Raw genomic sequence first — 26614 nt, forward strand, 5'->3', positions numbered from 1 at the left:
CCTTTCTATTTGATAAAATGGTGTTCTGGCATGTTGTGCCCCCCTGTTTGCATCCACAAGGGGCAGAGGCATGTTTCATCTCCACCAGGGTTTTCATGGAGGAGGAACTGCCATGAAAACCCTGGCAGGAGGAAACTCCTCATAGGCTTGGTGGGACCGTGGCAGTCCCGCCCAGCATATGGATGCCTCTACAGTGCTGCAACACCACCAGGGAATGGCAGTTGCCTGGCGGCTGTGGCTGGCTGTGATGGTCCCGCCCAGCATATGGATGCCTCTACACTGCTGCAACACCACCAGAGAATGGTGCTTCCCTGGTGGCTGGGGTGGGCTGTGAAGGTCCGACCACCCCACTCCTAATAGGGCAGCTAGAAAACCACTACCGCCGCACCCCAGCTTAATCTGGGGCTGAGTGTTTTTGGTTGCTAAGCACCAATATTCAAAGTGGGACCTATGGACCATTTGCAGCTCCCTTGCAGAAATTGAATATGCACAGATATTTGTTTTGCTCTGTAGTGAAAGTCTTTACGTTTACTATTGGATCTGGCTAGTTGTATGGTTAGTCTTCAATTAGAGATTTTATGCTAAAAGTGATGCCCACTGTTCTATGTTTACCTAGTCGTTGACTTGACTCTATAATGAAAGATCTCATAGTATCACAAAAGTAGGAGGCGTTTCTCTTGTTTTGTAGAAAAGGTACTGTCAAAGCTTGTAGACATATTTGTGATGATCACGAAAGTCTAGGTTAAAGTCTGTAGCTGATACTGAAATTAGTGTGTGTAAAAGGCTGTGGATATGTATTTTATTTCATGGAATCTCACAGTTTACTATGTATGGTAAGGGTTTCAATATTAACTACCTCCTCTTTCAAACCTATGGGAAGATTTGCATTGTGGTAATTCTTGTGGGAATCCTTAGGGGATATGTGTGCTGCTTTATCAACTTTAATTGTGTCCGTTTATGAGTTTCTGTGTAGTATTTATCTATGTGAATATAATACTTTTTTTTAAGACCATTTATTGCAAGACATTGATGTATTGAGTTTGTCTTGCTGAGCTCTGTGTTTCAGGGCAGCACCTCCCTAAGTTCATCTTGGGCTTATTATCTTAAGAGTTGTGTGCTGAAAGGGGTACTTGGTCCCTACCCAGTTTGAGAATTCACAGTAAAGAGGCCCTGGGACTAACTGCTTAAAGCACCCTTATTGATAAAATCTACAAATCTACAGAAAATGTCTCCAAACCTGAATATGTACCTGACTATATGCAATAATTCATATCCGAAATCAGTGATACTCAAAGTACGTTCCTGGGGCTGCATGCAGCCCCCTGGTCAGCAGCAGCCCTGGGCTGCTGTTTACTCCACTTCGCACTAACATTAAAAAGATGTTAAAAAAACAGGCACACATTCATTCAATGGTTATTTAGAGGTAAAGAAAGTAAGTAACTAGGTTGTTGTGCACTGCTTAACTTTAGGAACACAATTTTTAAAGACATTTTGCAGCAAAACTATACAAATGTGATAAAGTCTTTTCAAAATTCAAAAAGTGTATTTCATTCACATGCAGAACCATTTCACCTTGGCATATCAGATTATATCAGTACATTGAGAAGTATTTTTTTAAGAGAGATGTTTTTTAAAAATTAATGTAGAAACATTCATTTCCCCCCAACCCTAACAACAATGCTAATAGTGAACTAAAAGTCATGTCAGTTGTAATGTGCATTTTAGTGGCCTTTCTTCCCATTATACATTGACAACATTATAATTGATTAAATCATACACAGGGGAAGGATTTGTACAGAGCAGATCCTGAAGTACTGTATTTTGAGTTCAAAATGTTTGCCTAGGATCAAAAAATGTGATTAAGTGGGGAAGCCAGGATTAATCTCAGGTTTTCTGGTTTCACATTGCACAATTCAGCCACTAGAGTATGATTTGCTTCCCCCACACCTGCCTTACTGAGAACTTCCCTCACTCCGTACCCCTCCAACACACCCAACTGCCACCTTGCTAGCATCAATGCAGCCCTCAGTCACATCACATACTAAACCTTGTCCCTTGGAAAAATGTTTACTAGTACCGAAGTCCTAAGTAATGCAGCAGAGTGTTATTAATTCTTTCTTTGACACTCTCAGGTCTTTGCTATGTTATTATCATTTTCACTTTTGTCCGACCCTATTGTTGAGTAATTTTAATACATTTGAAATCTTGAACAATTCTGCGGTTAAACCTGTTGTTATAATTGCTTTGCCATGTTTCAAAAAGCCTTTAAATTTGTGAAGTGTTGTAAACAGAAATACTCCACTTTGAATCCATATTGACTTCACTTGTGGGATTTAGAGTCTACTGTCACCTTGTCCTTTCCATGCCTGTTGAGTAATTCCATTTTGTCTTCATCAATTCTTTGTGTTGTGTTCAAAACAAAAAAAAACAATCAGGAAAACTTCAGACAGAGTTCACTTTTCATTCAGTATACATTTCATGGTATTAACAATTTATGTCTGAGTCGGGCTTTGGTTTAAAAGATGGAATTGATCAAAAAATAATTTAAGGGCCTATTCACAAACTACATTTTGTTGTACGATTTGTAGTACTACAAAACATACTACAAAATGCTATTCACAAACCCACATGCGGTATTTATGCCTCCGCCTCTCCTTTCTTTTATGTGCCGACACCTGCACCCCAAGTGGAGAGTCGTGGGACAGGTAAAGTATGCATTTTAGTAGTAAATATGAGAGGGACAGAGGGGGGTGGCTGGAAAATGGGCAGTACTTACTACTAAAGGGCAGAGGAATATGGAAGAGAATGGAGGGGTTAAGATAGGGTCAGAGATGTGTTAAGGGAGGGCCATGTACCCACCTGCAATTGGGTAAACCCATTGCTATGCACTTCTAAGGTTACTACAGCCTTAAAGGGGCCCAAAAAACAGTAAATTACTGCAGCTCAGAGCTGAAGTAAGTCTACCACCACAAATGACCAATCACTGATACTGCAACACCTTCCCATAGAAATTGGTGGAGTTTGGGACTGAAAATAAAAAAAAACATAGGAAATTATCATAAATTAATTTACATTATTTAAAATATGTAAAAATATACATAATTATAATTGCATTTGATTTTTAATAAAACATTTTTTTATCAAATTCAAATTAACAAACTCAATGCACATCTAAATAAAAAAAATAGTATGCATTAATATTTCTCAAAAGTGATATAAAGAATTAAAGAAAAGGAATGTGTATATATATTGTAATAAAATGTATTGTTACATAAATAAATAAATAAATAGTATGCATTATTACTTCTCAAAAGTGATATAAAGAATTAAATAAAAGTAATGTGTATATATTTTAATAAAATGTATTTGTACGTAAAGTTTAACATGCAAACCATTTTATTGAAATATTTTATTATTAAATAAAAAGTATGTGCTAAGGGTCCGATTCACAGTACTAACTTAAGACAAAATCCTAAACTTACTACCATTTTGGTATTCACAGAAGGCACTTACTCATTTTGGTATTCACAGAAGGCACTTACTCATTTTGGTATTCACAGAAGGCACTTACTCATTTCGGTATTCACAGAAGTTAGGACTCCTAACTTTAGGACTCCTAAATGCCTTCTGTGAATACCAAAAGTCGTAAAGTTAGGATTTTTCTCAGTTTAGGAGTAGTAAAGTTAGGACCCCTATCTTTAGGACTCCTAAATGCTTTCTGTGAATACCGAAAATCTTACATATAGGATTTTTCCCAGTTTAGTAGTAGTAAAGTTAAGATTCCTAACTTATGGACTCCTAAATGCCTTCTGTGAATACCAAAAGTCTTAAAGTTAGGATTTTTCTCAGTTTAGGAATAGTAAAGTTAGGACTCCTAACTTTAGAACTCCTCAATGCCTTCTGTGAATACCGAAAGTCTTAAAGTTAGGATTTTGTTTTGTTTACGAGTAGTAAAGTTAGGAGTCCTAACTTTAGGATAGGACTCCTAAATGCCATCTGTAAATGCCGAAAGTCTTAAAGTTAGGATTTTTCTCAGTTTAGGAGTCCTAAAATTAGGAGTCAACAACAAAGAAGGGGATTAAAGCAAAAATTCCCGCCCTGGTATAATATCCCATACAAGTCCTGAGCAACAAAGAGAAGGTGCTGATAGCTTGAGACACAATCCCCTATGTCCCATAAAGAGTAAGAGAATCAAATCCCCTTATCTTTCAAACTCAATATACACAAAATAGCTCCGCACCCTTCTAGTGGTTCAAATATAAATATTCATCTCAATGTTAATCCTTATTCATGGTTTCGTAAAGATGCAATGCTGTACGTTTGTTTTCCCAAAGTGAAGTCAATCACAGGCTCTTGATCAGAAATAGCCAATGTGTTTCGTCCGTTATCGGACTTCTTCAGGGCTATAAAGATATACAAAACAAATACTGTTTACAAATATGTTGACAAACATTTAAAGCATATTTAAAAAAACAGATAATTCTAAATGTGCCTATACATTAAACTTTTAGCACACATATCACCTCGGGAAAACTTTCTTATACTGTAACTTTATTAATTCATGACAATGACTGATTAACTATAGTAAAAACATTTCTAGAGATCTCAGATTCTTAGTATATCACATATTAGTGACATTTTATATAATTGTATCTGAAGTATAATGCCCAGTATGCATTTCTTTAAAATAACCCAAACACAAATGGTTTGTGTATGATAACATACCATTACAAGTTTATAATAGTCCTGATTCATAGACCAGTTTTCATTCATTAGAGCCCAGTAAATCTGTAGACATAGCGAAATACATATTTACATACTTATGGGGTCTATCGTATCTATTATTGAATCATAGTAAAATATGTGCTACAAACAGTTCATGACCACACATCGTTATACATCATTCCTGAACGAGACAGTATCTATCACACAGATAGTATATTCCTCCTTTGAATATATATTAACAAAATATAACATTGGTTTAACACAATAATCTTCAATGGGATTTCAAAACAAATTCAGCTGACCCAGTACTTGCCAGTTCTTATTAATATTGACTTTTGACAACTTTTACAAAGTAAACCCCGCATGTTCTCTAGCATCGGTTTGATTAGTTTGTATTATGACACTAAAAGAAACAATTCACTCAACTAAATCCTTTTTTATTGCTTGTGTATCTTTCATCCGATGTTTGTTAGGACCTCACACTTACTTCAAAATTTGCCTATTAGTTCCAACGGCAATATAGAAACGATGGTGACTTTAAAAAAACACAGGAAAAGTTTATCCTGGAAAAATGTAATTAAATGAGACTTGTATTAACACCAACATATTAACTAATTCCTTGTATATATTTATTAAACACATTATACAAATATCTGAGGATCATATGGTATTTATTCAATAGTATATTATAATATTACCTCTTAGGAGTCCTAACTTTTCTACTCATAAACTGAGAATAATCCTAACTTTAAGACTTTCGGTATTCACAGAAGGCATTTAGGAGTCCTAAAGTTCGGAGTCCTAACTTTACTACTCCTAAACGGAGGAAAATCCTAACTTTAAGACTTTTGGTATTCACAGAAGACACTTAGGAGTCCTAAAGTTAGGAGTCCTGACTTCTGTGAATACCGAAATGAGTAAGTGCCTTCTGTGAATACCAAAATGAGTAAGTGCCTTCTTTGAATACCAAAATAAGTAAGTGCTTTCTGTGAATACCAAAATGGTAGTAAGTTTAGGATTTTGTCTTAAGTTAGTTCTGTGAATCTGGCCCTATAATATAATAATTTAATTTATGTTAGTATAATTTAAGGTACTGTCTACATTATGTTTGATAGTATTGTAGTACCAGGTGTTTGTCATGTTTGGTGTTAGACGTCTGTTTTTTGTTTTTTTAGCAGCAACTTACACTGGCAAATTAGGCTCCATCCATCTTTTCGGGGGTGGAGACATGTAACCCAATACTGTTGAGAACCCTTCCACTTGGATTTTGTGGATAGCCAAAAGTAGTAAAGTGACTCAAAAGGCGAAGAGTAAAGTTACATATGTAAATTACTCACAGCAGTGTAACCTTTTACGAATAGTCCCATTAATGTCAATGTTGAGCATTATATAACTGACTCAGTCCATTGGGAGATGTTAAAATGTTGTTCATTATGATTCATATTGATATAATACATTATAAATTGATTGGTTTTAAGTATTTGTATGTTTGTACTGTACCACTAAGTTTACACGTTGGCTGCGAGTTTGAGAAGGCAATGAAATGTTTCTTTAATATGAAATTTTACCCCAAGCTGAAGAATACTATTCTTTCAAATAGAAGCCCTAAACAACACATTTTGTTCCGGTCATTGTCTCCTTGAATGTGAAGGCCCAGCCTCATTCTGCATAAGTTATATGTATTATAGAGTTTGTATTGTGCTTCATAACACTAGCATGTCCGCAAATCACCGTCCTGTGCAGTCAGGTGAGAGGATACCCAGATTGCTCAGTATGGCTGAGATAGTGCAATTTCTATAGTTTGGCCATTAAGAAAGCATAAAATGTCATAAAGGTTATAGCAATTATTTCATCATGTTCTACGGACCTGAAGCTGCAGGGAAGCATCTCAGAGACACAATTGAATGTGAAATAAGACAGCACTTACTGTTCCATACCAGGCATTGGTGTTCTGGTGGTCGGGCGTTCAAGGGCTATTTATGGAATAATTCTGTGTTGAATGGGATGCCTAGTGGGTGCAATAGTCATATGTTCAGTAACAGTTATGTATTTGCGGTGCTTCCGGGATCCAAGTTGTTACAAATATGTCTCTGATTCTTGCTTGGAGAGTATTCCATAGTTTGACTTCCTGTCTTGCAAAATATGTCCTGACAATGCAAGACTTTGTAAACCAGGGGATGGTCTGAAGCAGGGCCCCTAGGTATTTGCGAATTCTTCTTGGTTTATACCTGTAGAGCTTTTGTTTTTAAAATATCAGTTAAGTGATATGGATGCTCTGTTGGAGATGGTAAATGCTTTTAAGGAAATATGTCTTGCTAAATATGACCATTGAAGAGTTTGAAGTGATCTGTACTGTTACCAAGGATGCTGAGTTGTTCCCGTTGACTGGCAGCTAAGTTTTGGAAATATTGAAGCCTGTAGAGAATAAATACAAGACCTTACCTTACCTTACCTTACCTTACCTTACCTTACGAAGTCTAGGATGTAGATAACCAAACTAATGGTGGCTTGTCTGTTGTCCAGTTTCCACTTTTAAGGTTTTCCATTGTTGAAGAGTTAAACATTAGTTGGTTGCATTACATTAACTGGTCTAGTGGCAGTAAGCCGGAGAGAGGGGCACATCAATACAGCTCTGAGGAATTTCTCTATCAGAGTAAGATCATTGTATTGTAAGTCTAGCCATAGTATGTAAGGATGAAGGATCTGAGGACGTTCACAAGAGAATGACCTTTGCATTTAAAATAATTGGTGTGATAATTAATCCTTAACGACCACTTTCATTGATGGAGATCCAATGTGACATAAATTGAGAAAGCTTGATTATGTCAGATCTTTAGGCAAAAAGCTACATATCCGTTTAGCAAAATATTGCACAAAGGTATCTAATTTTTTGCTTCACATGTTTGGTAAATTGCCAATTACAATATACACCAATCATGATTTTGTTTTAAATTCAAACAAGATTTCTAAAGGGAACTAAACACAGTAAGAAAGAAAACGTTGTAGCAAACTCCTACTCCCACACCTACAAGTCATATTGGTTGAGTGAGGGAGTCCCGGAAGCAACAGTTAAAAATGTTGCAATAAAATATTTTGCATCCAAAGGACAGATGAAGAAATTAAATATGTGTAGTCTGAATCTATTTTTGACAGCTTGTAGAACATCTGCATGAGGAATGATCATAGAGGTTATTACCTTCCCTCAATTTGTAATATTTCCTTACTTCCTAATATAAATATATTTATTAATTTTCCTCCATTCTGTTTTTCAGGTTATTCGAAACACTGCAGTCATTATTCTGGTCCATATTTGGACTCATCAACCTGTATGTAACAAATGTAAAAGCCAGACATGAGTTCACAGAATTTGTTGGGGCCACAATGTTTGGGACATACAACGTCATCTCTCTGGTTGTTCTTCTCAACATGCTAATAGCCATGATGAATAATTCATACCAGTTGATAGCTGTAAGTTTTCCTCTTATTAAATTGTTTTCTGTTACCTTAAAAATGTACTGGAGTAAAAACCTACTTCTAGTATCTTTTGTAGTCATCAAACACATTTTGAGAAGTGTTTTCCGCTGAGAGGATTTAAAAATGTAGCTCATGGAGTTCTTAGGAGGAATGTATTATAATCAGATGTAAAAACTGTAATGCAAATAGAATGTGAAGACAGGAGATGAGAAAATTATTGACAGCGAAGAAAACATTGCATGACTTTAATAAGCACTCCCCCCACAGCTTGACAAGAGGTATTAAACACAAGGGTAAATTGTTTGCCTGTGGGAGAGATAAAAATAAAGGTATAGAGACAAAATATTGACTCCAAAATATCGACTGGACATAATATCGAGTTTTAAATATAGACTGGACAAAATATTGACTGGACATAATATCGACTACAAAAATATCGTTTTTCAGGTAAGTGAAGTAATATCGACTGTATAAAATATAGATAGCAAAAATATCGATTTTTTAATAATATATAATATTTTATAGTGTATTTTTATGTAATAATATGTGTGAATAGTGTGTATTAATGTTATAAAATATTTTATTACATGAATTTTGTTTTGATAATAATTGCGTAATGTAATTCTGTAGCGGGTTGTGGGTTTATAGGGGAACAGGGTGGGAAGTAATTTAATAATAATTAATTAATTAATATATGTTTGTTAATATTTTTAATTAATAATTAATTAATAATTAATTAATATTAATTAGTTAATTAATTAATATAATTTTGAATATATTTTGTATTAGTAAATAATTGTTAAATAATTAATTGTAATTAGTTAATTACATTAATTAGAGTACATTTTTTATATATATAATTTTGTGTTATTTTTAAGTAATTAATTTTGATAAAATAATATTAATTATTAAAATAATTACACCTAATGTTGTAATATATTTACTTTATTGTTATTGTTAATTAATAATTAATTGGTAATTAAATAATATTGATAAATTTTGGGTAAAGGAGCATTTTTAGGGTTCAGGGTCAGTTTTCAGTTCATGGGTAAAGGGGTATTTTTAGGGTTCAGGGTCAGTTTTCAGTTCATGGGTAAAGGGGTATTTTTAGGGTTCAGGGTCAGTTTTCAGGTCATGGGTAAAGGGGTATTTTTAGGGTTCAGGGTCAGTTTTCAGGTCATGGGTAAAGGGGTATTTTTAGGGTTCAGGGTCAGTTTTCAGGTCATGGGTAAAGGGGTATTTTTAGGGTTCAGGGTCAGTTTTCAGGTCATGGGTAAAGGGGTATTTTTAGGGTTCAGGGTCAGTTTTCAGTTCATGGGTAAAGGGGTATTTTTAGGGTTCAGGGTCAGTTTTCAGGTCATGGGTAAAGGGGTATTTTTAGGGTTCAGGGTCAGTTTTCAGGTCATGGGTAAAGGGGTATTTTTAGGGTTCAGGGTCAGTTTTGGGTTTTTGGGTAAAGGGGTATTTTTGGGGTTCAGGGTCAACAAATAAGATTTTAAAAAATTATTTTTATTATTTTAATTTATTATTTTATTATTATAATTTAATTTAAGTCGTTTTAAGTATATTTTAGTAATTAAAATGTAATATTAATTTAATTTAACACTGTTTTTAATAAAGTCGATATTTTTTACATCTATATTTTTGTTAACGATATTTTGTACTCGATATTTTTGTACTTACCTGTTTGTAGATACAAACTCGATATTTTGACTGTCGATATTTTGTCCACGATATTTTGGCAAGTCGATATTTTGTCAGTCGATATTATTTCAGTGATCCAAAAATAAAGTGTGGCTATAATGCAGCACCCCATGAATCTCCTAAACTTTAAGAAATGATAACACATTCAAAAAATTGTTATCAATGCTGTTTATGGTAGACTGTTTGATATATGTGATCAGGCAACCTCAACTTCTTAAACATTATTCATCTACTTTATGTATATCTCAGACATATTTTACAGAATTGCCAAACTGTGCCAGCATTTACTAACAAAATCCTAAAAAATGACACATCAACTCTTGTAAATATGTGAAATTGGGCAAATAGTGCCAACAAATTTCCCTTCCTTGGAATCCCATTTAGACAATTCTACACTCAAACCTGTGTGGGTTCCTTTGGCCTTGTGTCTTAGTGGAATGATGGATATATTTGCATTGTAAACTACTTGAGGTAACATGAAAATGTTCATACCAAGTGTAAGGAAAAAGAGAACAATTATAAATAAGAAGGATGAGATAATAGTAAAGAAAAATCAAAGAAAATAACTAGGGAAGTTAAGACCAAGAGTGTGCATGGAGGCTAAGAGGTTGTTGGAAAACAGATACTTCTGTAGACTGTCTACTGTTGTTTTGCTGACTTTCAGATGGGAATTTAGGAATGCCAATAAAATATATCTGCTTTTGGTACATCAGACCTAGTTTCATAGATGAACGCTCTATTCGAATCAGTTGTAAAAAGCTTCCCACAACTGATGCAGCTGTGTACAATCTACCTATAGTACTCAAGTTGTCTATAGTGCTTCGAAGTGGCTACCAGCATCTTCTTGGTTACATAGTCTTAATCTTCCTTTATCCAGCAGGCAAAACATATTCTCCAGCATGGCTGATCACATTCTCAATGCAGGGCACGAAACCAGACTTTCATTTTTGTACAATCAAATGCTTGAGGGTAATGATTTCATAGGAAGAAAGGTTATTCCAGTGTTCCTGTGAGGAGCAGGGTGGGATTTCTCTGCTACAGCAGATGCAATGTCTTTTTTGTTCTTCTTTAAGGCTAGTTTTGAAGTTTGAAGTGTCAATGGGAAAGGCATTAGTTTCCTATTGGCCTATTGGTATCAGTACTCGCGAAGAACCTTTTGCAGGTTAAAATCCAGCATGGAAGAACATTCCTTTGTGGTTAAAGGGTTACATTTTGTCCTCTATGTCAAAATAACTCTACAGTTTGGTTTGTTCCAATTCAAAGGTTCAAAATGGTCCAATTTAAAGGTACTTCATCAATATAGTAAGATTTGTCAAATAGCGGAGGAGACCGAGAGTCAGAGTTGGCTCCTCCATGAAAATAAGCAGACAACAGCAATGTGTAATGATACTAATACTAGGCACCTCTACCCTCATCTCTTGTGCATCGTGTGTGTCCCATTTGAAGTTATGGGCAGTCAGCTTCCTTAAGCATGGGTATCAAGAGGCTTGAATATTACCAGTATCTCCAGCCAAATGAGTGAATTGTGTTTACTTTACACACTCAGGCACACCAATTTTCATATCTCGTAAGCAATGGAAGACACCCACCTATAGTAAATATGAGATCGCCTTCTGTCTTTTCTGGCCGTATTAGATATACCCTCTCATTTTTGTGTTGATCACATTTACAAGTCTCCTGACCAAATGTAAGACCAATCGATCTTTTTGCTGTCGACATATGTGTTCTAAAACATGACTGTGAGTGAGTGAGTACAGCTTTTAATCTGTGTGGCAATTACTTTTAATTAAAAGGAAATATAACTTTTTTTCCTTTGTTTTGTAGAAACACTACTGTATTGTTTGAGCATTTTCAAATCACTACTCAATACAGTAGTGTTTGTAGAAAACAAAGGAAAGCAAATGTGCCTGTGTAGCAGAGTGAGAAGTGGCTATATCATTAAGAAAAGTAAATGGTGTGTTATAAATTTGATGTAATACATGTTGATGTTAGCAGTGCAGTTTGATAACTACTCTAGTGTGTGTGTGTGTGTGTGTGTGCGTACCATTAAATCAATTCTCCCTTGCGCAAAGCACATATAATTCATTTTCTGTAAATTATTAGATCAGATGAGTTTATGTTATGTAGATAGGCTTAGTGTTACATTTTCAATTACATTTGGATGGTTGGGTTTTGCTAGCAATTTAGCTTGTGCTCCATTAACTCTCCCATTTCAATGCAGGAGACCTTTCAAAACAGTTTAGGACTTCGTTTAAATTGTGGCTTGCTTTTTGTGGGTTTTTTTTTTACTCAGGATCACGCAGATATTGAATGGAAATTTGCACGGACGAAGCTCTGGATGAGCTATTTTGAAGAGGGAGGAACACTACCAACACCCTTCAACATTATCCCCAGTCCAAAAACATTATGGTATCTCTTTAAGTGGATAAGAAAACAAGTGTGCAAAAAGTACATACGGCGGAAACCTGAGAGTTTTGGAACAATAGGGGTAAGCAACATGGGTGGTTTTGTTATTCTGTTAATCTGTTAATTTAAAAGGCTGGATTTCAAAGCCCAGGTTGTTTAGAGAAAGTCTTATGTATTTGTGTATTACCGTGGAGGTATTAGGGTATTTGTTGGCTGAGTTATGATTATTCAGAATTTTGAATACGACTGATGGGTGGTATTCCATCATTATGACATAATCCCAGAATGAATAAAACTGGCATGATGAAATCAGTCTAACAAAACTATGTTTTTGAGGGGGAAATTGCTAACGATGAAATACGTTTTCCTGAAAACAGAATATTTTTCATGGAAAAAATATGCAGATCCCAGATTCAGTACAAGTATATTTACAAGAAGTGTAAAGTTTCTACACAATTAGTAATTGTAAGAACAATTTAAAGTTGATATAGTTAAAAGAAGGCCCACTGTAGTGTTTCTTCTCTGTCTGCTGCAACTTGAAAGGTAAAGAGGTGAGATACTGGGCACAAAAAATATAGGGGTCGATTATGATGGCGGTTAATCCGCATCCTCCGGGCCGGTGGAAGCCACCGCCAACCCGGAGGATGCGGATTTACCGCTGCGGTCCTTGAAAACACCCACCGCCAGATTATGATGGCGGTGGGATCAGCGGCGGACGGCAGGTCTATCCGCCGCTGATCCGCGGGGTGTGGACCACAATATGGTGGCGGTGTCTGCAGGACACCGCCAGCCATATTATGATGGGGGCGGAGACATGCTTTTCCGCAGCGGATATTCCGCCGTGGAATAGCATGTGGACCTTTGTTTCTGGGGGCCCCTTGCGGGCCCACAGGATGTTGGGAGGTGTGGGGTGCACATGGGGGATACCTATGGGGGGTGCACATGGGGGGTACCGAGCGGTGCCTGCCGCTTTGTGAATGCACATGCAAAGCATGCATTTTTTAACTTTGCGGTGGGTGCTGCTTTAAGCAGCACCCGCCGCAATGTTAAATATACAGGATGTGACCGCCAGGGTGGTGGTCACATCTTAATTCCCATGGGGGGAACGCCGCTGCCCCTGCGGACGGTCCCTCCACCTCGGGGGGGGGGGCGGTCGGACGCAGGTCCGTCCGCCATCCTAATCGACACCCAGGAAGAGGAGAAAAATGAAGGAAAGGATAGAAAAGGGCATGGGGATGGCATGACAAGTTGAAATGGCCTCACTGCTCTCTGATGGGTGGGACAAAGAGGTTTTCATATGGAGAGAGTAATTGGTGGGGGTTTAGGGGTCAAAAGATAAGAAGGAGGATACAACCACAAGAAAAAAAGGAAGAAAGGGTGATAGAAAAGGTGGTCGGTTGGAAGAGGTACGTGCCTTTGTCTAAATAGGGACCCTTGCTTCTAGTCAGGGTAAGGGGGATACACATTATAGATAACCCCTGCTCACCCCCTGGGTAACTTTGCACAAGCGCACAGACTTTTCCCAAAGGCAATGCATAACGTATTTGTACTCAAAACACACAGTAATACAGTGATAACACCACTAATGGACACCCCACAAGTTTAGAAAAATAAAGTATTTTTATCACAACTCAACAACCCCGAAAGGACAATAATACAACATACATGATATAAGAATATGACTTTAAAAAGGTTTCAAATGACTTCGCGAAGAGAAAACTATAGATGTGTGATTTCTCTTATAATACCTGTAGTTGCGGCAAAATTTGCAAGGCAAAACAGCCACAGAGATGGGAAGCGTAGGGAAACAAAGAGATGCCTCAGTTCCTCAGCTAAGCATGGGCTGAAAATCCGTTCCGCTCGCGGATTTTGCGGATTTTCGGTAAATTCGCAATCCGCGAACGCTCGCGAATTTACCGAAAATCTGCAAATTCGCACGCAGCAGATTTTTTTTTCTTGGTGATACAATTTTGCGGCGTGCGGTGTAAGTTCGCAATTGCAAACATGTAGGTGCGGCGGGCAGCAACAATCTTGCACTCGCGAAATTACAAAAATTGCAATTCTGCACAAGAAATCTACTAGCAAGCAGCATAGACCTTCTGAAAATGATGATTTTTATCAGAATAACTCCTCAGGTTGACATTTGCCTGCACTTTTTTGGATTTGAGGCCTTTTGATTTTCTTTGGATAACTTTTGGATTAGAAATCAACTTTCTCATATAAGCTTGTTTGGGGCATTACAGTTGCTGTAATGCTGTTCTGCAGAAAAACGAGTTTTGCAATAGTGAAAGCATTCAGCAGGTTCAAAAGTTCAAACTCATCATTAGTAACCATTCCCTGTAGTGCTTCCTGACAAGGGCCCCTCCAGAGTTCAGTTGCTAGTTGCAACAATTGTATGACCCTGCTCTGACCCTCACAGCAGGCTCATAGAATACCTACAAGTAGGCCACAAAGGTCCTGGAAAAAAAAATGGCACTGCAACAGAAAGCAAATTACAGATAAGGAAGCAGGTGCCAGACTGGAATTTTAAAACAGTGACACATTAATAAATCAACCCCAAATTAATTCATGTCAGTTGAAGCAGGCAGGTGTGCTTGCTTTTTCCCCCCATAATCTACAGTGATGATGAACCAGAGGGTGGCATTGATGTACCAGAGGGTGGCATGGGTGAAACAGAGGGTGGCAGGGGTGAAACAGAGGGTGCTGGGAACCTGTGATGATGAACCAGACGTAGAAACAACATAATCGTGACCGTTGTGAACCGACATGTAAGTTCGCAATTGCGAACTGGTACAAAACCCTCGCGAACTGGCAGAAATCCTTGCGAACTGGCAGAAATCCTTGCGAACACAAAAAAAAAACGCAAATTCGCGAGAATTCGCGGATTTTGCGGATTGCGACTTCGCAAATTCGCAAAATTTGCGAACGCCAGATTCGCAAAATTCGCCCATGCTTATCCTCAGCCCATGGGGAGGCGATGCGACAGTTCTGATGCCCGCAGGAGCAGTGATACGTAGAATCCGGTCTGTAGAGGGAAGGGATGCGTTGGTTCTAAGAGGGTTCTGGTTCACTGATCATGTGTCTGGAAAACTTGCCTCACAGGTATGATGCATGGAAATCCAGGATGTGCCGGAGAGCGATGCATCGGTGTCAAGCGGAGCAGCTTCGATACATCACTTCTTGCAGCGGTGACAGGCGCTGCATCGGTTTCGGCAGTGGCGCGGCGATACATGGAGATTCTTCTCACATAGCGGTGCTGCATCCGAAAAACAGCCACAAGAAGAGTGATGTGTTGATTGCCTTGTAGTTACATTACTTTTCAAGCTCAAAACAGCAGGAATATCCTCCAGTGGTTCAATACAGTCACAGGCACCTCTTGGCAGGTTAGAACTCCCAGTAAGGAAGTTCAGGGTAGCTGGGGTGAAGTCTTTGGGGCCCATTTTGATGTCAGGCGGATTGCCCCTGCCAGCCTGGCGGTGGCCACCGCCAGCCTGGCGGGGGCAATCCGCCCGACATCCACTCTTGATTTCCCCCCACCATATTAGTATGGCGGGGGGATCTCGGCGGACGGAAAGACCGTCCGGCGCTTTTCCGCGGCCAGGGCGGAAAAGGAATAATATGGTGGCGGTGTCTATTAGACACCGCCAGCCATATTATGATAGGGCCCCCAGAGTGAAGGAGAGTGGGGGGGTGCACACGGGGGCACCTGTGGTACCCCCCTGCATTTGCGGTGCCTGCCACTTTGATTATGCAAATGCAAAAGTGCTTTTTAAGCATTGTGGCAGGCGGTGCTGAGAGCACCACCCACCACCATGCTTAACATGCAGGATGTGCCAGCCACTGTGGCGGGCACATCCTAATACCCCCCACGGGACCCCCGCCCTTATGGCGGGCGGTCCCTTTTACCACGAGGATGGCAGGCGGGCAAAGTCCGCCCGCCATCCTAATGACCCTTTGTGTCCCTGAGACTTCAGAACAGGAGGCAAGTTCCACTCAAACCATTGGAGATCTCCCTCAAGCAGGGGGATACAGCAAACAGCAAAGTCCTAGTACTTTCCTTGGCAGAAAGACCTACTACAGGCCAACCCCAGACAACACAGCAAATGGGCAGTACTCCTCCACCAGTTTTTCCAGCTCTTCTCTTTGGCAAAAGGTTCCTCTTGATTCCAGAAGTAGTCTAAAGTTCTGGAGTTTTAGGGCTAATAGTTATACTCCAAAATGTATTTGTTCTTTTTGTGCAAGGGTCTCTGATCCCAGTCCAAACCAGTTCTGTTCTTACTGGTGCAGCAGGGGGTGAATACAGCATTGTACAAGGAAGACAGGCCATATTCAGGTGCAATGAAATCTACTCCCCCTACTCTAAATTCACCCAGGATCTATTCAGACCAGCTCTGAGTCATCCAGGAAGGGTCTAGCACACCTCAAACCCCCAGTGGCTGTCTACAGTGAATGCACATCCCCAGCCCCTGTCACTCCAAAACCACACAGTCAATACACAAACAGGCAGAGGCACACAGAATGGTTAAAGAAGAAAATGCCTACTTTCAAAAATTTGCTTTACCCAACACCAAAAATTCAAAAAACATATTTTCTAAAATATGTGTTATTCAACTCTGAGTTCAAAGAGCCTAAACTTTATTTCTCTATCTTGTCCCAATGGGAAGATATACTTGTATAATAGTACAAAGCATTTCCATATCTTCCTATGGACGAAGACAGCCTTTCAATAGTGAAAAACGAAATTGGCAGTATTTCACTATCAAGCCATGTCACACCCACCAGTAAATGTCCTACCTTTCACATTCACTGCACCCTGCCCAGCGGAGTACATTGGGCTTACCATGGGGGGGGGGTTGCCATATATGTAGGAAAACTGAAGGTTAGGGCCTTTACAAGTGGGTGCACTTGCCAGGTCAACATGGCAGTTAACAAACTGTGCACAGACACTGCAGTGGCAGGTCTGGGATACCTTTTCTGGGCTGAAAAACAAAGCTGCAGCGACGGGCTAATGGTTTTGCACCTCACACAAGATTCCTTAATTCAAAAAGTCCTGCGCAATGAACCCTGGCCCCAGCCGTTACGTGATGCCTGTGTCCCATACCCTGAAAATGGAGCTCTAAGTGGGTGTGCGCCAGGCAATGAGGTCCAAGATATTCTTGTAGTATGCAATAGGTCTTTATTTCAAATCAGTATTTCCCATATCATACAAGAACATTCAGCTCAGCCAACACGTTTTGTTCTCTCTTGGAGAACTTCATCAGGGCTGAAAACGACATGTAAAAAGACACCAAATCAAAAACACAAATACCCAGATCACATGTAAAAAACTACAAAAATGTCACAGGACTTTAACACAAAACCACAATGAAACTGAGAAATCAAAAAAACTGATGGACCTTTATAATGAAATATGTAACAGGATGAGTAGAATTCAGCAATATACAACACCACATGTTGAAGACAAAAGACATAGATAACAATTATAAAACGTGTGAAAGAAGAATTGAAATCCTAACAAAGGGTTATATTTACAAGATAAGCATTAAATCATTTGCAGAGAAATCACCTAGTGGTAAAAATATATATATATTCTTAGGAGAATCCTATACACTTATAAAAAGCATATTAAAAAGAGTCTTGTAAGAGATGAACTCTGTGGTCCCATAGGTCTTGAGACAGACAAAAACAGAATATAAAACCAGAAGAGTAGTAATTAGGAAAATAGAAACCCCCTCCACTAATTGTCCAGAGGAAAGAAAAGAGGGAAAACAATGTCCACTGGGACTGTGACCTCACTTTAGGTAAAGCGAGGCAAAAGGTCAAAATAAGCATGTAGAGGTGGTCCAATGTGGATGCTCCAGTGTATTGCACTGGATAAAATGGGAATTCTCAGGGCCAAGTCAGGCCATGAAGAGAAGATCTGAGATTTGCATAAAATTACATATTAATAACGCTGAATAAAAGGATAGCTCAAGACAGGGTTGAAATATGAATATTATTTGTATTTCTATGTAGCAGGTGATCAAGATCCTAAATTTAAACTGTCAATCCCCATAATAAGTAATGGGCAACCGTGACAAAATGGAGTGCCTACCATGCTCAAGCATCAGAAGCAATCCTGTACATATGTCAAGTTTTGTAGAAGTAGATAATCTGATTTCACATGTAAAAATTAGACTATATCCGGCCCACCAATTGTCAAAAAATGCCTCTAAGGCATGCTCCAAAGACTGAATGTGACCAGAGAGAGTATAGATGAGGGGAGACCAGATCAGTTGAGCCTGCTCACACCCCTCTGCGTGTGAGATGCAGAGGTAAGCATCACATGGTGAGCCAGAGTATATACAAGGTATGCAAGCACCAATCTATGTATTATATAGACTACGCCCGCCCACGGGTCCCCACTAAATGCGTGTAAATAATAACTTGTAAAATACAGAAAGCCCAGCTCCAAAGGAGTACCGTCTTCCTCCCCCCCATATCCGTAAAATAGCCAGGAACATATCCATAGACAACCTCTGATCAAGTGTAAGGTATTGGACGTGCTACGTAAGTAAAGAGGAACCAGCTCTATGTAAGAGGTCCGGGCACCCTGCCTCCCACTTCTCAATTGACGAGAAAGGAAATGCATTTAGAAAAACACGACCACATAGCTGAGCATATAGAAGGAATCAGCCTGTGGCGCTAGACAATAATATCGGAATTTAAAACCACATAAATACTTAAAGAAAACCAGTAAAACACCAGTAAAATACCTGCCATGATTGATAACCACATGGTGATCAGTGAGACATAATATTACAAAGTCCACCAGCATAGCCACCCCCTCAAGCTCCTTACCCTTCTCGTTTGGAAAGACGGGTCCATCTAGAAGAACTGGTGCCGCTCACACCATGGATCCATTTGAAGTAAAATGGTTCCTCCCATTCTCGATGTGCAGCCATTCACCCCCGAGTCCAGTAAAGCGGGAGGGTTGGATTAAAGGCACAGACTTCCGTGAGGTGGCGTCACCTTCCTGCATGGTGCCGCTACAACACATAAGAAGGTTCAATTGCAGGGAGAAACAAACTGGAACACACACCCCGTGCCGGTATACAAGTGCAAACCACCATACTGGAGGGGATTCCAAGGGTTGGAGGAATATATAGATTTGCTGCACACAGCAATAAAAACAACTGAACCGCACACCCCATACCAATAAATAAATGATGGCCGCTATATTGGAGCGGATTCCAAAAATAGGAAAAATAAAACTAATATTTTGAGGCAAATAAGCGCGTAAGTGAGATGACACTAAATTGAGGCACATAAAAAGCAAAAACACTGAACCGTACACCCCTTGCCATTAAGAGAATGAAAGCCACCATACTAGAGTGGAATCCAAGGGATGAAAAAACAAAACATGCGGCACTGAAACGCTTAAGCGAAAAGGGCAAGTAAGGCAAAAGATTTTGTCAAGGTATAAGAGCTAAGAAGGATACATAGTAATTTAAAATAGCAGATATTGCTGAAAGGTGTAATGTTATGCCATATCAAGCTACTAAGATCACGCCATTTACTCGCATATGCAGGGTGACAAGAAGGCAATCATATGTAGCAAGATTAGTGGACTGGATGCAACAAATGCAGTGCTTAATTTGTGCCGGTGCTTAGCACAAGCACTTATTTACCAGGGCCTGGTCTACACGCGTCTGCACGTCATATGGTCTTGATGATATAATTATGTCACTTAGTTAGCGACTTGGCGCAGACAGTGCTGTTTGTCTCGTCTCCCGAGTGACGACCAGTGCCGGTAAAGAGTGTTGCGGCTGTCAGAGACAACATTTGTATGCTTGCTGTTAGAATTGGCTATTTCTGGTTGGCTAAGGCTGACGCCAAAGCTAGGCAGAAACCACCATTCTAGTCAGGGCAAGGGAGTCACACGCCAAGATAACCCCTGCTCACCCCCTTGGTAGCTTGGCACGAGCAGACAGGCTTATCCCGGAGGCAATGTGTAAAGCATTTGCGCACGCACACAACAGCACAACATCCTAGGCACACCACAAAAGGAACTCCCCCTCCAGACTGGTGAGACAGCTCCTCACTGCCTCTGACTCTCAACCTGGACCCCTCTTGCTGAGCAACAGGCACCATACTCTGGGAACTGGGAATGGGACTTCACGCACTGGACACATTTTAGCTGCCACCACTGGATCCTACCATACTGGGTAATCCAGACACACACACTACACTCAGGGGATAACAACCCTCCCGAGCAAGCCATCTCTCTTCCACACTCCCTCTCTTCCATCTACCCACACATCTGGGGACAGGAATAGGGATTGGGCACTGGACCCAGCAAGGGATTCCTGATCTATGGGAACCTCCCCCTCTACTGGCGTCCCGCCCTGTCATTTTCTCTCATCTGCCACTAAACATAAAAGCGCAGGAACACCATCTGAAAATGACACTCTTGAGGAAAAACAAAATCATAGACAATAATCCCAAACATGTGACTATCTAGAATGCAGAGTTTTGTAATGTAGCCAGTTGTCGCTGTGGCACTGCGCAAACACAAGTCCTAATCCTCACCGCTGTCCACCAATGTTAGAACTGGCTATTTCTGGTTGGCTAAGGCTGACACCAAAGCTAGGCAGAAACCACCATTCTAGTCAGGGCAAGGGAGTCACACGCCAAGATAACCCCTGCTCACCCCCTTGGTAGCTTGGCATGAGCAGACAGGCTTATCCCGGAGTCAATGTGTAAAGCATTTGCGCACGCACACAACAGCAACAACATCCTAGGCACACCACAAAAGGAACTCCACACAAGGTTATATAAAAATAATTTTTGGATTGTCAAAACACATCAGATAGTAATCACACAATATACATTGTGCCAACTAGCACGGGCAATATTCACAAGGGATTATTTACACCAGGACAGGGCCACGTGGGTCAGGATCAGCACTTAGTAGAAATAGCACTTCTAGAACATAGAATATAGGATATAAAATCACTGTAGCACAAATTAGCAAATATAGCACACAACCAGTAACCACTGGTAACAGGTAAGTACCACCTACGCAACCCTAACCACCTTAGGAGAATGTCACGCAGGGAACCAGGACCTCACTAGCAGTCTAGCACCACCTGTACTAGCAAGAATAACCACCTAAGTATCACAATACAAGTAGGGGTATAGGCATATTACACATGATGCATCACAATACATTCAGCGGTGTAGGGAAGGAAAACACATGATGCAGAACCTACATTCAGCGGTGTAAAGAACAAGGCACATGATGCATCTACAACACATTCAGAGGTGCAGCAAAGAAAGCAAATGATGCATAAACACATATTCAGAGGTGTAGCAAAAGAACAATTGCGTCAAACTCACATAAGTCACCACCTGTGACTGTCCATAGGCCAACTGGCCTTGTGGGGGCTAGGGCGCCCTGTGTCCCAATGTCAGGGCCTAAACGTAGCAGCTGCCCACGAAGTGCTGGGCAGCTGTGTGACAATGGTGGGGACAACGTTGGAGCCTCGCAGGCTCTGGCCAAACAGAATGACCCCCTGAGCCCTCGTGGCTCAAAATGAAGAATGTGGGCTGAGAGCCTCGGGGCTCTGAAATACAACTGTGCCCCCTGAGCCTCTCTGGGCTCGAGCAAAGGTGGCAACAAAGGGGGGAGCGGCCCGCTGCCAGGTGGGGCCGCTCTACCTCCCAAAATGCCCAGGCACGTAGGAGTCCCTTCCCGGGGGACTCGAAATAATTATGCTGCCCAGGAGCCTCTAGTGGGATCGGAAACAATGTTGGCCTCTTGGAGTCCCTCTCAGGGGACTCAGAAGAATAATGCCCCCAGAAATGTAGACTCAATGTGGGAGCGGCCCGCTGCCTCTCGGGGCCGCTCTGCAATGAAGTTAAATGTCCCCTGGAAGATAGCAACCAAGGGGGGGGGCGGGCACCAGCACTGTGCCCCGACACCCCTCCCGCCAAACAACACCGGACAACACTCACCGGGACTCGGACGGTCTCCTGGGCTCTGGATCCTGGGTCGCTCACGGGGATCCTCTCTACCTGCAGGGCTCTCTGTTAGCCTCCTGGCTGCACTCCGGGGCTCTCCCTCGGTCCCGGGAGCCCCGGGAGCCCCGGGAAGGCAGGCGCCGCTCTCCCTCTTCACCGGGCAGCTTCAGGCTTCCTCTTCCTGGTTGCACGTCAGGTCCCGGGCCAGCAGCCAATCAGAGCGCGGCCTGGGAATGACATCACGGAGATGTCCCGCAGTACCGCCCCCGGCCTGCCTGACTTCCTGGTCACGGGACGGGTGGCGGTGATTCTCAAGGAGGCAAACGAGGAGTGGGCTCCCTCAAGGAATGAAATATAAAGCGAGGTGGGCTCTCGCTATGGCGGCCTGGTCCCTGGCGAGGTGGGCACTCACCAGAGGACTTCAAAGTCGGCAAATCAAGCGGGCACACGCCGGGTGGGCACCGGCTGAAAACAACAGCGCTCCCAAGCGCTAGGAAAAAAGAAAGCGCTCTCAATCGCTAGGGGCCCAAGTAAAGCGCTCCCAGGCGCTTAGCAGAAGCAAAGTCCAGGCAAAGTCCTTGAGGAAGTCAGGGGGGGCAAGGCTTCCAGTGCCACAAGGAGTCCATCAGCAAGCCTGGGGCTGGGCAGGGACCAGGGAGGCAAGCCTTCCCCCGAGCCCCAGCAGCAGCATGCCCCTGGTAAGATTCAAGTTGGGAACAAGAACATTTTTCAAGAGGTCATAGCCTCTTTTTATACAGACAAATCCTTTGTCTAAAGGTGCAGGGAGGGGGAAGAACCAGTCGCAGCTTGTTTGGGAGCACTCTTGATGTGCTCAGCCCCTCACTCTATTCACTGGCATGGCTAGGGTCGTTAGACGCACCACAGGGGGCGGAGCCAGCATTGTGTGGGGAAAGCCCAGCCCTATTCAGGAACCAGGTGCACTCCTCCCCTCACATCAGCATGCTAATATCAACACTCACCACTGGGCAGACCCATTCAGACATCCTGGAGCCAGGCTCCAGCCAATCACGTGTCAGCACACTCACTACACACGCACACCCATGTCTAGAAGTGGCACTTCCACACTAGACACATTCATGCCGCATACACCATTACGCAGCATTCAATCTCACGAGTTTGCACATACCAAACTCGACCCTGCACTCCCCACACATCAGGAACTACCATGGTCACACATATTCCCCATGCATTCCCATGGGAGGGCAGGCCACTCATCACACATACACAGAGAGCTCACGCACTTTACACTGTACCACAGTGAAAAAGTGCGCAGAGGCCTAAAATCACCAACTCCAGGTTCCAGAAACAGGCTAGGAAAAAGCAAAAAGTTTCGGGGTGAACCTGCCAAAAGGTCCAGGTCCTACACTTGCTTTGAATAATGATTAATTACTGGGCAAACTATAAGTATTTATTTCAAATATCCATATCGCATGCCGCATGCGTATTGCGTATTTGCCTTAGGCGCAGCCAGCTATAACTTCAGTGTTGCCGGTGGGAGGATGGGACACGGATTTCGCTAGATTTGGTTTGGCGGGGGTAGGGGCTGTGCGGCAGGCAGCATGCGCAGATGTTTTTTAGAATGCACGCCCCGGCACACACGAGTCATAAGTTGATGACGTTGAAGGCAGGCAGCAGCACCTTCAGACCAGGATTATCAGTTAATATAGGCAGTGCCCTGGCCGCCCACCACCTATAACCGTAAGTACTAAGTAGCCATGCCATGCCCATTTTTTTCTTGAGGTGGTGGTGTGACGGTCACCGCGGTAGCTCCACATACTGAAGATAGGATGATGCCCAGGGCTCTGTCCTAGCAGTACACATAATGTCTTCCAGTCATTTAATTGAAACCAATGTATAAAGCCTGGCACGTCCTGCTGAGTGAGGAGGCGGGGTCTTCTTTTAGCGCTTAGAAACATACGTGACAAATATTCCCCAAAGTGTGCTTTGTTATGGCTTCAAGAATGCACGTGCGCGGACACATACAGATATGTGTGTGTCTGTGTATTCGGTGTGAGGATCAACAGTTGTCAGAACCAGGCAGGGCCTGGGAGGCAGGGGCGCAGGTGATGCATCCGTACCCACAGGCATGGACGAGCAGGTGGTTAAAGATTATCCACAGGTGTTGTGCCATGCTGGTGCACACCCCAGGGAGGCTACCATTGGAGACAGAAGCATTGGGCGGTGAGTGGCCACCAGCTGTCCCGTGGTAGCGGCTTTGGCAGCATCACACTGGTTGGCACGGGGTGCTCAGAAGGGGACACCTTCGGCTCGAGTGCACACATGGGCGCATGATTTAGATAGAAGTAGGAGCTGCCCATTGTCGGAAGTGTTCTCACCACAGTGGCAGCAGGGGGCGCATTAGGTTGCTATCACTGGGCTGTGAAGAAAAAAATGGTTATGTCTGTTTTTGCCCCAGGAGTAGTAACGGGGTAACCCATATCATATGAAGGGGGTGTTTCACTGCATTGCCCCCTGCGGTAATTAATCTATATCACTCCCCATGTTCATAGTTTTTGCTACACCTGCCTAGGGTGGTTCTCCTGCACCAGGTGCCACTGACACATCTCTCCCTGCTTCGGCCCTGGGGTGGTTAAAGTTTACTGAGTGCTGGGGACACAGTCCAACAGCGTAGTGACTTCCCGCCTCCTAGTGCAGGCCAGGGGACTATTGAAGACCGTGCGCCATCTTAGAATTCCATTAAAAAGGCGGCCCCGTGGACTCTTCCTGCACTGGCATTCTTGAGTGAGCCGTTTAGATTTATTTTTCCTAAGAATTCTTTTATTTTATCTATGGTAGGTGCCGGCAAAGCTGCAGTATGTGGAGTTTGGAAAATGCTCCAAGTTCACAAGCTTAATGTAGTCTCGAGCGTACTCTCCCCTTTCTGCTGCTAAAAGACTTTTAATCACCACAAGAACCCCCTCAGATTTTCTTCCCTCTCCCCCAGCCGCTAAACAACCTGAAACTGGCACACATCTCCCACGTGGCCTTCAGAAGTTAAAAAGAGCCTCTTTAATGGATCCAAATATTGCTTTATTGGGTGTCATTTATCATTTGCAAGCAGTGTTATGATGACCAACCAAGAAACACAGTCTCCATTTTACATGTTTCCGGCAGTAAAGAGAATATTTAATGTTTCAATGTATTTAAATTGAAACGTTTGCGAATTGATGGTACAAACTGCATTTCCTTATTTGCACACACAAAAAAAGAAAACCAAAAATGAGGATGGCCGCTAAGAATTTCTTAGGCGTCTTTATTCCACCTTATGACTCTTTAGCAGACAAGGCTGTCTTGCAGTTGGTTAGTAGAAAACACTGTTTGTTGAAGGCAGCCTCTTAATTTATAACTCTTAGCTACCAATATATGATCGATTATTCAAAATGTCAGGGCATTTAATATGCAATCTCAGTGTAGAGAATGTAACCACGAGAGGACAACAGAATTATTGTGCCCCAACTGCAGTAAAAGTATACATTTTGCTCAGGTTCATTCTAGGCCTGGCAACGTGTTGCTCTGTAAATTCCCTAAGACGATGGCAATATTTCTTGACATTTTTGTTTATTTTACATTTTTCTATAGCGCTGCTTTTTATAGTGCCATTGAACTTTCTACCACACCATTTCACTGTAATCTGTTGCTTTAATAAGGACTCTGGCATTGGCGTATGTAGAGTCAATGTAAACAAGGTTTCTTACTTATATGGCTTATGACTGAAAAGGACTAGAGAGCACAGAAACAGAAACCTAATTAAGGCAGGTGTGACAAACTTTGCACTTCTCACTTTCAATGGTTCTGGTCAAGATACAAATACAAAGCAATTTGTATGTTTGTTAACAGTAGAAATCGCCCTGAAGTGCCTCTGAGATCTATATTTCTCCCCATTGTTATACGTTTTCATGTCTACTGGAATATACCTTTGTCTCTGCCATAGGTAGGAGAGGGGATAGCTCTCTCTCCTACCAACACTTTAAAAATTGTTTCAGTGCCACTGGCCTGGGTACCTTTGTGTGACATTTCCATGCTTTCTGGCATTACAAATGACTTAGCAGTAACAGTTGAGGATGTGGGTGGGGCTAATAAAGGAAGTGGGTGGAGCCACTGGAGGAAGTGGGTGGAGCTGGAGAAAAGTAGGTGTAGCCTCCGACAAACATTTGAGCACCTGCACTTCATATTTTACAAATTAAGCACTGAACAAATGATAAAACAAAGAGTAAATCAAGGAAGCAGGTGAGTAAGAAAATAGTTATGCCATTTAGGGCTAGTACAATAAGCTTCAGCC

General features: G+C 41.6%; 1 protein-coding gene across 1 annotated transcript in view; it reads left to right on the forward strand.

The window, feature by feature from the left end:
- The window catches only part of TRPC4 (transient receptor potential cation channel subfamily C member 4), a 1290729-nt gene that overhangs the window by 1182056 nt on the left and 82059 nt on the right, over positions 1-26614 (forward strand). The window contains exons 8-9 of the mRNA XM_086935069.1: positions 7998-8193; positions 12197-12391. Of these exons, the coding sequence (XP_086791195.1) occupies positions 7998-8193; positions 12197-12391 (391 nt within the window). The remainder of the gene's footprint in view (positions 1-7997; positions 8194-12196; positions 12392-26614) is intronic.

The sequence above is a fragment of the Lissotriton vulgaris genome, chromosome 8 (genome assembly GCF_964263255.1).
Source record: "Lissotriton vulgaris chromosome 8, aLisVul1.2, whole genome shotgun sequence".
Taxonomy (NCBI): domain Eukaryota; kingdom Metazoa; phylum Chordata; class Amphibia; order Caudata; family Salamandridae; genus Lissotriton; species Lissotriton vulgaris.